Genomic DNA, 13,649 nt, shown 5'->3' with positions numbered 1-13,649 from the left:
GCATCCGTGAGGTACACAGTATTGCACACCGGGAAGCAGTTAGGGGTGGGGGTGGGGGCAGGCGTACACCCCCTCCTCACCAGGCCCTCCATCCCTTCTCCCCCCACCACCCTAGAGGGGCTTCCACGTGAATATAGATTGGGAAAGCATCAAACAGAAAGAGAAAAGCGGCTATTCTTCATGGTATCCCATGTCCTGTGAGCAAGACGTGTCCGTGACATTTATTGATTACAAATGAGGATAAGATAACAAATAATTTATTGGGGAAGTCCTTTACATCTAGTCTAGTGTCCTACAACATGAGACAGCATTGATTTTTTTTTTTCAGATCCATCTTCAGGGTGAGAAAAAGCACGGGAGGGCCACCTCTCCCGCTTCGTTGAAGGAGGTTTCGCTTTGCTGAAGTGTCAGCATGGGACAGCCCAACAAGGTCCACTTTATAGCATGCTATGATATTTTCAAACCACTCTGCCTGCCCAAACCGGTCCAGGGAAATCGCACGCACGCACGCACGCACGCTGGAATGCTTTTGCTCCTTGACCACCAGCACTGGCGGGTACTTGGGGTTATTTGGACCTGGAGCCATGTGAAACCACTGCCTTCAAAAGCTGCTTTTGTCTCTTACGGCTCCGGCTCGTGCTCTCCTCAATGGCTTTTGGCCAGCATGTTCAAATGAACCGGAAACCAACCGCTGGAGAAGAATACAACCAATCACTCTCCCGGAGCGGCTGCCTCACGCCCCCCTCCCCAGCCCCCCAAAGAGAGAGAGAGTGTTTGTTCTGAGAAGACTCTTCGGGTCTAGAGTGTGGAGACCAGAGACAGGGCCAGTTAAAGCTCCACGTGGGAAGTTCGCTTACGCAATATCTGGCTTGAGATAATGAAAGGCACCTGTAAAGAAACAAACACAGCTTTTTAAGTCCGGCTGGGGGATTCACAGCGAGGGCCGATGTCAGCGACAGGCTGACAATGTCATATTTAATACCATGGTATCAAAGGACGGCCACTACCATTTTTATTCCTGAGACAAGTTTGACACAACTCTGTGTCCCTGGGATTACACTCCACATGATCCCCGAGCTGACCTCATTAAGAACATGTGTTTCCAATGGCGAGCGTGATTTCATTTCGGCCAGCCCTTGTGTTTTACCTAGTGGCAATCAGGTTTCATGTCTCGGCAATTAATAACCTCAAGATGTTGTTGACATCAGTTAAGAAAATAATTATACAAGGGAGCCCTGGCTGGAACAATCAACTGGCTTTGCCACAAAGTTGATCCTGGGATAAAAGGCTTAATCATGCCTCGAACTTCCCTTTCGTAAGGAAGAGCTGAGGTCCAATGGTCAGCTTTCCTTCCAGGTGCAATCCGCCCTAGAAAGCCCACGGCTTACTTTGTCCATACTGCCCATACTGGTAGCCTGTGACAGGGTCCATACTGTAGCCCGTGGTGCTATAGGTGGGTGGGCAGTAGGATTGAGATGTCGGAAGGCTGTCCAGGCTCTTCATATGGTCTAGTCTCTGACTGCAGCTGGCCGACACCGTGGTGGTAGGTTCCAGGCCTCCCGTGAGAGGGGAGAGCGCATAATCTGTCTGGGGCTGATGAGGTACCCCGCCGTGGTTGGTCAGGAGTCCCATTACCTAGAACCAAGAGGCAGATTGGAGAGATGTTAGCTGAGTCTGCTCACAATGGGTGGGACAGGACATCCTACCTCAGTGATACCACCAGAGGACAAAAGGAAGGGAGGGTCACCACATTATGGTTTGGAGGCTCTCACAAAAATGCCTTCGGTTCGAGAAACTAATCACACATGTGCGGCAGGGCATCGTGGTGTCTCATCGGGGATTGGGCGAAAGCAAAAGTCACCACATTAAGAATCTGGCAATCAAAAGAAATGAGGAGCTGATAGTAGAAAGAAGCTCAAGTGGAAAGAAATTGTGTTGAGAACGATGGTGGCAACAAATGTACAGATGTGCTCGACACAATGGCTGGATGGATTGTGATAAGAGTTGTACAGACTCCCAATTAAATTATTTCTTAATTTTTGTCCCCCCCCCCCCAAAAAAAAGGAACCTGGCATCAGGATTAAAAATCAGGATCCATGGCTCCAAGAAGATGGAAAGTCATGAAAACCGGGGAAGAAAGAGGAAAGGGGAAGAAGAGAAGAAGGAGGAAGAGAGAGGTGACTCCGTGTCTCTAATGGAATTCCAGGAAAAGAGAGGGGAGGGTAAGAGTGGACGGAGATTGAGGAGGAGAGAGGAAGATAGAAATTACATGGTGACTGAAGAGGAAATTGTCTCATTTTTCCTACATGCTAGCTAAAACATAGGACACCTGAAAGCTTCACGTGTGATTTTGGACATTGGCGTGTATAGATACAGAGAACGTTAAATGAATCCAAGACACAAAATTTTAACATGTTTTAGGATCCCTATGCCTCCCCCTCCCCCTCATTGTGTTCTCTCTCAGGAAAGCTCCTCTCCTTATTAAAGCAAATGACTCCCTCCTGGGGCTCCCCACTGCTGCCCACATCCCTCCTCCAGCAGGTCTGCGGGTTCAGTCCCAGACTTTGAACTGAGAACCCTCTGCAGAGAGCAGCTCCCTCTTCGTCCCTAGGACGGGCATTTGGTCACTGAATAGACAGCGCGGGCTTCTTCAAATCCCAGGCTCCGCTGCCTGGCCTCTGATCTCTTCTCTCAACTCCCAGTTCATGGTCGAGGGTGCTTCCCCAAGTGGAAGGGGAGGGGACACTCTGTGATGGCTTCAGTCCATTGTTCCACGAAGCCCCCTCGTCTGAGAAGGGCTAAAGGGGAAACACGTGACTGACACGCCTGAATGGGACAGCGTTGTTGCCAGCCATTTTGTAAATGATCCTGGAGAAGAAGACGTAAAAAAAAAAAAATGGTGCGAACAGAACAGCCTTCAGACAAACCCGGCGGTGAAGTATTTTGCAAATGCCAGCTCACTGACCTTTCTAACACCTTTCTGATGGACGCAAGTGGGTAATTAATTGCACTGTGGGACAACTGCCACAGGGGAGAGAAGGCGACTTTCTCCACTCCCCACAATGAGGCTTGAAAGGCAAATGCAAAAGCAATCTAGCTACTGCTTGAGTTAACGGTCTCCAGCAAACACCACGCTTTTAGAAAGCACTTGCATGTAAAGCGTCATGCGAAAATTTCATAATATCACATCACACAAAATGTCCATAATGTCCCTGTTTTATTTTAAGAAGGTGCAGCCTATGGAGATTAAAGTGTACAAGCAAATGCAAAAGGGCAGGCAGGAATGCAAACCACCCCCTGCCTCTAGCCCCTGAACCACCACAGAGAACACTCCAGCTCCGAGGCAGTGATGGCCACAGATCCCAGGTCTGAGAGTCCCGACAATAGTGGGGGGGTCTCCTGCATCTCAGAAAGGATCCCAACTCAGATTCCCAAAACAACAATCCCACAATTCCCTTCGGGTAAGGTTTACATAATCCTTGTAGCTCAACAAAATCTTCGGGAACTAAAGCTTTCAACTGATCTATCTTCAGTTAGCCCCATGAGATCCAAATCTGAAAAACAAAAACAAGAGAATCGGATCTGTCCCCCACCTCCTGTGAATTACCCTCCAGGCTGCCTCCCTCCACTTGGGCAGATGACTCCTCCTCCTGGCTGTGTCCCTATAGGTCCTCTTATACATGTTACATCTCCTTATCATTTGACTTACTGTCCCTGTGTGCACATAGAAGGGTACACCTCACCAGTATTGTCACACCCAAGTTCTGGAAGGCAGCCAAGGGCCTCAATTTTCTTGAACTGAACTATGTGGTGAAATTCCTCCTTAAAAATCTAATAAAGTCGTGTGTGTGTGTGTGTGTGTGTGTGACTCATATATGGCAGAGGATAATTCTGTTTTATTGAAGAGCTCAGGGATGGGAGAGTCCGAAACTGAGAATTAAGAATCAGTAGGGTGCACAACTCTGGAAAGACAGTCACTAGAGGGTGGTGTTCACCGAAAACCCTGTCCAGCACACGTCTAGTAAGTTAATGACATCACTTCTCATTTTAGCAGTCTGGACTTAATCAAGAGTGCGCCGAACTTTCATTCCCTCTGTTCTTCCACCTACACGGACTTCCCCTTCCTTCATGACTTCCTCTTTCTTTTTTTTTTCTCCTTCCCCTTCTTCCTCGTCTTCGGCTGAGATTGATGGCTTTGTTGTGGGCACTTGGAGAATTTATTGACTTCGATTGATTAAATACTCATTCCTTCAGCCCAAACAATGCAGTGCGATTAGGAGAGAATGTGGGTTTATAAGAGGTAGTTCTGTACCAAATAGCTCTTTTTTTCAAGTCAAAAGGCACCTATTCATGGGTCAGAATGAAGACAAAGACATCCTGCCTATACGTATGAAAAATGGAGATTTTTTTAATAAAAGGGAAATAATGACATTGGACCCAAATCCTTTACTGTATGTTAGAAAAAGCAACTGTGTAACTGTATCAGTCCAGAGGGAGAAAATCCTGTACTATTGGATGAAAATAGATGTCTCTCTAAAATCCTACGTAGCAGTGCTGCTCTGTGACGCAGGTAGTTGCCGGAAGTCAGACTCGACTTGACAGCCCCCGGCGTGGGTTTTGCTTCGATCCTTCGTAAACACTCTGACTTGAAACCCGGCGGATAAAGTTCCCTTTAAGGGACATGGATACTCGATAGACAGTTCTAGCGGAAGAGCTAAGAGCAAGCTTTCATTCAAAACATGCGCACTCTCCTATGAGCTAGCTACACGTTTTGGGGATAAACTTGTTTTAATCCTCTCATACATTTCTTGTTTGCATAACTTGGAAGGCAGCCATAACTTTGTCCACGGGAAAACAAACTAAAAACAGGAAGATCCTAAAAGAGAAGCCATTTGAGCCTCGGGTTCTGATTGACCAGGAAAAGAAGCGTACAGTGAGAAGAGGCCGCGCTTTGAAAGAACAGCTCTGAAGCGACCCAGACTTTCCCCAAGGTCATTACTGGTCATGAGACATGGTGCTACTCTTACGACCAGGGCAGCATAAGTAATCAAACCAGTGGAAGACGCCATTGTCACCTCGCTCCCCAAAGGCTCATCAAGTGAAATCAAAGATCAAGACGATGCTCATTTGCTTTTTTTTTTTTTTCAATATGATGGGGCTAGTGCATTTGGAGTTCATTCCACCAGTCAGACTATTAATCAAGCTTTCTATTTAGAAGTTCTGAAAAGATTGTGTAACAGTGTGTGATAAAAAAGGCCTGATTTATGGCAGATGGGGGACTGGTTTTGCCACCACGACAATGCACCTGCTCACACAGCCATCTCAGTGCGCTAGTTTTCGGCAAAAAACAAAAAAACCAGCATGCCTCTCTTACCCGGTGCGCCTTACTCATGTGACCTCACTCCATGCAACTTCTTTTTGCTTTCACAAGAGAAGAAGGACGTGAAAGGACAGCAATTTGATGACACAGAAAAGGTGGGGGAAAATGAGGGAGGTGCTATCTGTCACCCAAACAGACAACTTTGAAAAATGTTTCCAAATATTTATTTTCAGATTTGACAAATGTATTAAGTGTAATGAGAGTGCTTTGAAGGTGATAAGGTTGTTTTGTTAAAAAAAATTAAATACATAATTTTGGGAGAAAATATTCCAGTTTGGGGGGTACCCCCTTATATGAAACCCAGGATTAATAAATCTAAGAATAAGAGTTTCAGGGGATTGGGGGGGATAGAGTGGTGGTAGGGAGGGTGAAAGGGAGCTGATGTCAAAGAGTCAAGGAAGAAAAAGAATGTTTGGAAACTGATTGTAGTAACAATTGTACAATTCTGCTTGACCTGATTGAACTGTGGAATGATATATGTATTAACTCCCAATTAACAATAATTTTAAATGCATTAAATAGTAAAAAAATAATAAAAGTGCTGTATGGGAGAATAGAGAAGCCATAATGCTGTCTGACAGGTCTACAATCCAGGGCATCAGAAGGAGTTTGCAGGACAGACTGCCATTAAGACATTTCAGAACAGAACCAGCGAAGGGGGTGGCCATGGGGTCTTCCAATTAGTACTGCCAATATCACAGACCCAGACGTTGGGGAATCCTCTTGATTTGCCCATATCCCATAGCTTAGCCAGGAGCCCGGGTGGCATAGTGGGTTATGTATTGGGCTGCAAACCCCAGGTCAACAGTTAGAAATGATCAGTTGGAGAAAGATAAGACTTTCTAATCTTGTCTAGATTACAGTCTTGGAAACTTACAGGGGCAGGTTGACTGTCCTACAGAGTCACTGTACATCAGAATGAAGTCAATGAGGGTGAACTGGGGTTTCATTTTGGTTGTTTGTTGTTTGATTTGGGTTTTAAGGTTTCTTAGCTTAGCAGCTCAAGTCCTGGAGTGGAATTCAGTCGTAGAACTGTCACCTTGTGTGCCAAGACCCTGCCTTGATCTCTGGCGAATGCACCTGCAGCGTGGCCACCGCTCCCTGTCAGCAGAGGCGTGTGTGGAGCTCCGATCCTGCACAAGGTGGAGCGGCATTTCGGACTAGGAGGAACGGCCTGATCAGCCACTTCCGAAAGTCAGCTCATGAAAACGCAACGTGCACGGAGTCACCAGGGTTTGGTGGGGGGGGGGGGGGTGACTCCACAGCAGCAAACAACAATTTGAGGGGGCTTCATAGAAATTCATGGGGAAAGCCCATCATCTTTTTTGGGGGGGGCGGGTAAGCTGTTGAACTCATTTATTATTCTACATAGCAATCTTGATTAAAATTCGAATGCCCTTTGTTTCTGCTGTCTTTTCAAACAACTATATTCTCGTTTTTCTTCATTTACACATGTAAATCTCAGCACAATGACCCTACAGGACACAGTAGGACTGCCAATGAGGTTGGTTTTGAACCGCTGTGCTTGCGATTAGCAGCCCAACGTATAACCACAACACCACTCGATCCCTATAGAAATCCCATTATCTTTTCATTTGTTTTTTTTCCCCCATGAACTTGTTGCCGCCCGTGTGTGCATACAGTGGCTAGTGAACAGAAAGACAGAGGATCGGAGACCTGTGGTCTCTTTGAGGTCCACAGGGGGTTTAAGGGGCAGACACTCCCACAAATTTCCATTTCCACTGACTGACAGAAATCATCCTGAGGACACCCGCCACTCCCCACGCTTACGGCTCTCTCAAGAATTGGGTCAGAATGAGCAAATGGAGGATTAAGACTTCCCAACCTTTGGTCTGAAATCGAGATTCATAAATACCTCTTAACTAATGCGATTTCAAGGTTCTACGCAGTGAAAAATTGAGAAATCTCTTTCATTTCAATAACTTGTCCTTTAAAAATTTTTTTTGCCTTGGAGTGGGCTGAGGGAGGGGCAGTGAGCATATAAGAGAAGATGCATGACTTTCCCCGAACATAATTGAAAACCTCAAATCTCTATGGAAGGGTCCCGTTACACTTTTATGTGTGTGTCTTTAAAAGCCATTTTGTATTTCATGTGGTGGAACGGAAGCTCTGGAAATGTCTCCTGGCAACACAAAGAAGCTGGTCAGAGCTCCTCAGGGCGCTCCTGGCACGTCCATCAGAGCGATTTTCTTTTACCGACCCCGTCAGGATTTCTTTCATACGTGTTTTTCAAAGCCTAAAACCATCATCTTTTCTAAATGAGAGATTTCTAACCCCCCTTAATCTATACGTTTTGCTAAATGATTAACCCATTTCTACTACAACGCTGGTGGGGTTTTAACCGAAATTCTTTTTAATTGTAGTTGGAGGATGTAAGGCAAGAAACATAATTGCTGGGTTTTCGCACGCACACACACAATTCAAATGGGGAAAAAACATTTCAGGGTGCCTCAGTCCTGGCTCCTAAAGATTGACCATGGTCCTACTAAACACGGAGGATTTGCCCGAGGTGACGCCTGTGTGCTGGCTGAGTGCTGGCAGCTGCAGCATCAGTATGTCAAGCACCATGAGGATCGTCCATGGGGAGCAGGTGTCAGCAGAGCTTCCTGACAAAACGAGCCGAGGAAGACAAGCCCGGCTCCCAGAATCAGCCAGTGATGGATCCCAGCAGGATACTGTCCTGTGTACTCAGTGTCCGCAGCGATTGGAACGGTGGTGGTACAGGATGGGGTAATGTGTTGTTTGACTGTACCTGCAAGTGCCAGGAGGCAGCATCAACACCATGGCAACCAGCAACAACACACCCAGGGACGCAATGAACAAGAGGAGCGTTTTCCTGTCCTTGCGATCTCTGCTCTGTCCCACGGGAAGAGAAGGAGGGGAGGACGCTCTTCTTTCAGTTGTATATAACTCTTAGGCCAGGCATCAGGGACAGAAAAAAAATTCTTCTAGATTTCTAAATTGTGAACTTCCAAAACCCTTCACAGCTACCCTTTTCTAAGGGTTTTTTGCCCCCTTCTCCCAGCGAGACCCCCGGTCAGAACAGATGTCAGCATGGGTGAAAGGGAACACAAAACCCAACAAGGGCAACAGATGATGGAACTAGAAGACACATGGATGTTTGACGAGTTACTTGATGGAAAAACAAAACAAAAAACTGACCATCTGCTCTGTGACTCTTCCCTAATTATTCACAATTTTGCAAAAGATTTTTCAAAAAAAAAAAAAAGAACAAATTCAAAATCTCTGAATCTTCAATGAACACTTCTCAGACCAGTCCCTCAGTTGCTTGCTTTATTGTAGCCATTTTGGGGAAGATCTCTTTAAACTTGTTCTCAAATTTCAGAATTCCAAAGAGATTGTTTACATCTTGATTGGAAGATTATATGGTTCAGGAAAAACTAACTCTTTACAATTGCCCCATGCCGTATTTCTCTTGAATTCATTTTCCTATGGTAAGAGTCGATATAAAAGATAAAAACGGTGGGCCAAATTAAGATTTACATTTAAAAACAATGTGTCGGGAAAATATTTGTCTTGGCACCAAGTGCTACGGGTTTGCCGTCAGCTGACAGCGCTCAGACTTATCAGAAATCTAAAATGATTTAGCAAATTAGGAGGAGCATCTAGGTCCTTGTTTTCTTTCTTATTCTTAAGTGATCGGATCTTCTGATTTGACATTTGATAATAGACATTTAGATACCTTAAAAAAAATCGTTGTGAATTCAAGCTGGGTGTGATGTAAAAGGCTGAATCATCCTCAAATCTCTTTTTAAAATCTCCTGCCAGGAGAACAAACAAATCTGACTTAGAAGCGCAAACAGAATGCGGGTGAGAGGGGAGGATGGTGAGACTCAGTCTCGTGTACTTCGGACATGTTATCAGGAAGGCTGGTCTCTGGAAAAGGACATCAGCTTCGGTAAAGGGTGGGTGAAAAAGAAGACCCCCCCTGCCCCTCCCCCAACGATAGGGGCTGAGCCAGCGGCTGCAACAATCATGGGCTCAAATATAATAACCACTCGGAGGATGACGCCAGCCCGGCAGGGTTTCCTTCTGTTGCATCTAGGGTTGCTACGATTTGGGAACCAATTTAACAACGACGAACAGTAACGACGACCCTTCCAATCAGCTCCATCTGTAGAAAGAGACCGTGGAGGTGGTCAAATAGCATCAGTCAGAACAAGGCCCGGGGCCCACTGTGGAAGAGTCATAGGCAAGTTCAAGTTGAAGCTAAAGAAAAGTACAAGAGGCCCGTGGTGAAAGCACCACCTCCGGAGCTCCTACCTGAATCCAGAGACCAGCTCAAGAAGAGAGTCGAGGCACTGAACTCTCATAAGTGAAGGCCACACAAGCTGTGCAATGGCATCAAGATCTTACAGATGAAGAAAGCGACAGGTCATGTAAAAAACTGAAAGGGACTGAAAAAAGGGCCCAATGGAACGTCAGAAGAAACGCTGATGTTTGCTTTTCAACATAGTCACTAAGTCAAAGGGAAGAAATGTGGAAGTAGGGTGAGCAGACGATGTCAAGGGGCAGCCTGAGAAGACAAAGCATTGCAAGGGCATTGCAGAAGATCTGGAGTTCGAAAACCGAAGGGAAGAGTACATTCGAATGCCTCAAGCTGAAAGAGCTGACAAAAACCCTCAAGCCTGGAGTTCAATGTTAAAAGGCTGGCTCTATGCGTATAATAGCATATAATGCAGGCAGCCGGGGGGCGGGGGCAGGTAATGCATGCAGTGCCAAATGCACTGTACCAAAAAGAACGGGTCCATGTTCAACCATTTCAGGAGGCAGCATTGACCAAGAGCCAATGCTACTGAAGGAAGAAGTCCAAGCTGTACTTAAGGCATTGGCAAAAAAAAAAAAAAAAGTGGGGTGGGGGCCTCCAGGAATTGACTAAAAGTCAACTGAACTGTTTCAACAAACAAATTCAATGCTGGTAGCACTCACTCATCTGTTCCAAGAAATGCAGAAGACAGCTGCATCGCCTACTGACTAGAAGAGCAGGGTAGCCTATCATATCAGTGATATGAAGGTAATCCGATAGGATGTGGAAACTATAGAACATTATCATTGATAGCACACATCAATCAATTGTTGCTGACACTAATTCAAAGACAGCTGCAGCAGCACATGAACAGAGCACTGCTGTCCATTCAAGCAGAATTCAGAGAAGGACATTGGGACAAGAGGTTCTATGACTTATGTCGAACAAATCCTAGCCGGAAGTAGGGAATACCAGAAAGACATTTGTGTTTTACTGGTTATGTAAATAAAGGCATTAACCAGGAGGAAATCATGACAAATGATGGATAACATTGCAGAGTGGGAATTCCAGAGCACTTAATTGTACTCATACAAAATCTGTACATAGACCCGGAGCCAGTGGTTTGGATAGAATGAGGGGGTATCGCATTGGTTAAAATCAGGGAAGGTGTGCACCAATGTGCAGACTGAGCATATAGTCAGAGAAGCTGGACTGCAGGCAGAGACTGTCAGAAGACTCTGCAGGCAGAGGACGATGGTGGGCTTGACCTAAGGGATGGCATTTGTAACCCCCTCGTAGACATGGGAACGTTGGGCAGTGAGAAAAGACCAAAGAATCAGTGACTTTGAATGATGGTACTGGTAAAGAACACTGCATATTCAAGTCCCATAGACCGTCAGAATGAAGACATCTATCTTCGAAGAAGTGTAGCCAGAATGCTCGCCCAAACGTGAGGCTCCGGGGATCTTGTCTCGCGTCACTTTGGACATGTTATCAAGAAGTCAGAGGAGAAAGACATGCTTGGTAAAGCAGAGAATCACAAAAAGAGGAAGAGGGTCAACAGTATACCGTCCATGGATGGGATGGAGGTGACCACTGTGGGTTCACACAGAGCAGTGAGTGGGAGGAATGGTGGTGTTTGGTTCTTGATCTGCAGGTTGCTGTACTCATGGCACCTGCCTACTCATGGCACCTGCCAACAGCAATAGTCCTTTTCTTCTGATCCAAGATGGCTTCAAAATTAGAAAAATGAAATCGAAAGGTAACATCATTTTCCCATAAACTTTTTGAAGCCCCCTCCTATGTACTTTTTTTTTAATTTAGGTATACTTTAGTCCCAGACCCAAACAAAAATATTCAATTGCTTATTCAAAGGTGGTCTTGACAACGTGGGTATTTCCGGAATAACCAAGTAGTTGAACTTCAGTGTCTGCATCTTCAAGGAAGGCTGAAGAGCCAAAATGTAAGCAGCAAGGACTCAAATGCCTCAGGAATTATCCTGCAGTTCATTAAGCTTCTAAATAAGTAGATGTTTGGCCCTGTCTATTTGAAAGCTGTCAGTAGGGCATTGCCTGAGGGCAGAAGTTTCTCTTAAACCCGGATACATAATTCCACCTTCTCTCCCACTGCGGACTCACATTTTACAAGTAGCTATGCTGAAAGTATCATGGAAGAGCAGGAGTGGGAGAGTCTATGCCAGATATGACCGAGCATCATGTGCAAAGGGGATGGCGGGCCATCTCAGTCACTCAGTGATACATACATACACTTTCACCTCCTGTCCTATGACCCATCACCAAAGTAATGTTTTATTTCTTGGTCATTTTTCAAGAATATCTTTTTCCTGATAGAACTTTGGTTTTCAGTTGAGAGCAACACCCTTATGGAAGCAGTGATAAAAATAAATAAATCTAGCCAAAGAATTATCATCATTAGGGTTTGAAATGGGATATATAAACATGTCACATATATATATAAACCTTTAAATATAGAAGTTCATGGGAAAACTAGAATTAAAAGCTAATGAACGTTTAGGAGTCTTCCCTTTGGCCTGCGGTCTATAGGTTGGGTTTTTTTCCTACCCAGTGGTGAACAATCACACTATGCCTATTATCAATACAATCAAACTGATCGATAAAAAACCCAATGCGCTTCAATGAAACATGCCATCTATGACTCTGGGTATGTGGCTCTCTTAGACCTACCATGGGGGCACAATAAAATGCTCATGTGTTTTAATTCATTTACGCATGCCTCATTTAATATGCTTGGTGACCATGTCTGCAATTAGTATGATTTATGAGAAAAGAACATGTGGGATTCCAGGGAGCAGGGATGGGGGGGGGGGTAAGTATACATATTTTCTTTTTCCTTCTGTGAATGAAAAATATAATAAAATTGCTCAAGGAAAACAGTTGGTCGTCAGCCTATGAAGCGGGACAGACAGAGCCCTGAGTAAACTTGAGGGAGTTAAAGATATCCTCTTATCTGACCCTGACACATTTTCAGCATGTAATTTACAGAAGCTCTGTCCAGGGAATCTTGACAAATGCTCCTAATGATGTCAGGGCAGTGGTCCATTCTAATGTAAACCACATGTGGGTCAGATCCCCCCATTCATCACTTCCCACTGAGAGGCTCCAACCCTCTCTGGCAGGAATGGCATTCCCTTCTGTGCACGCTCTTCCTTTCAGGGACCGGCTGGCCCTCACAGCAGACCTCGGCAAGGGTGAGTACCAAACCTACCCCTGCTCCAGGACAACCAGTCTGAAAACATGACTGTGGAAAATCAAGCCTAGACCTGGGTTTAATTTCCTGACAACTCCAGGACACATTTGGGAAATAGTCATTGACCCTTCAGGGCCTAGGATTCCAAAGATGGAAAGGGAACAGCTTCATGCTTGGCATCCCACGATCCTTCAGTGGGATGGGGTTTACAGTGTTATTTCTAATTGCCCATAAACTACACTTACACCCAAGAAAATGCCAGACGAGCGAAATTCACCCTAACAGCATGTGCAAATGCAGACCTTGCTGAGCTTGACTGACCTACACGGCTCCATCTGTAACTCACAGCTTATGATAAGCCAGCCTAGCAAGAAAGGCTTCAACTCTTCCTTCTCCTAGCAGAATGATCGACACTTAATCCTTTGTCCAATACCCCCCAAAATTCAGGGTAGGGCAGACTGTCCAGCCTGCTGGGGGACAGGGCAGGAGCAGGGGTGTGCAATGGTTAAGTCAAGGGCAGAGCTTCAAATACACTCAGGGCTCTGTAGAAAAAGGGTCTGGAGATCTGTCCCCCTAAAGATTACAGTGAGGAGACCTCCCCTGGGCAGATCTACTCTGACACCAGGCAGAGTTGACTTGTCAACGTCAGCATAGAGACAAAGTTGCCCGGCTCAATCAAGAAATTTCTTCTTTCTTCCAAACTCTGTGAGATGAAGGGAAATCTTTCTAATCCCAAGATTGATATCTGAAGAC

At 45.5% G+C, this 13,649-nt stretch overlaps 1 protein-coding gene across 2 annotated transcripts in view; it reads right to left on the bottom strand.

Annotated features, from left to right (window-relative positions):
• Positions 1 to 853: 853 nt before the first annotated feature.
• Positions 854 to 13,649, bottom strand: part of PAX3 (paired box 3) — a 110,969-nt gene continuing 98,173 nt past the window's right edge. For both annotated transcript variants that reach the window (XM_075529451.1, XM_075529452.1), the window contains exons 8-9: positions 1,389 to 1,635; positions 854 to 888 (exon numbers count right to left, since the gene is read on the bottom strand). In XM_075529451.1, the coding sequence (XP_075385566.1) occupies positions 854 to 888; positions 1,389 to 1,635 (282 nt within the window). The remainder of the gene's footprint in view (positions 889 to 1,388; positions 1,636 to 13,649) is intronic.

This window comes from Tenrec ecaudatus, chromosome 13 (assembly GCF_050624435.1).
Source record: "Tenrec ecaudatus isolate mTenEca1 chromosome 13, mTenEca1.hap1, whole genome shotgun sequence".
NCBI classification, from domain to species: domain Eukaryota; kingdom Metazoa; phylum Chordata; class Mammalia; order Afrosoricida; family Tenrecidae; genus Tenrec; species Tenrec ecaudatus.
The sequence above is the reverse complement of the archived record's forward strand: the minus strand, read 5'-3'. Positions and strand labels throughout refer to the sequence as shown.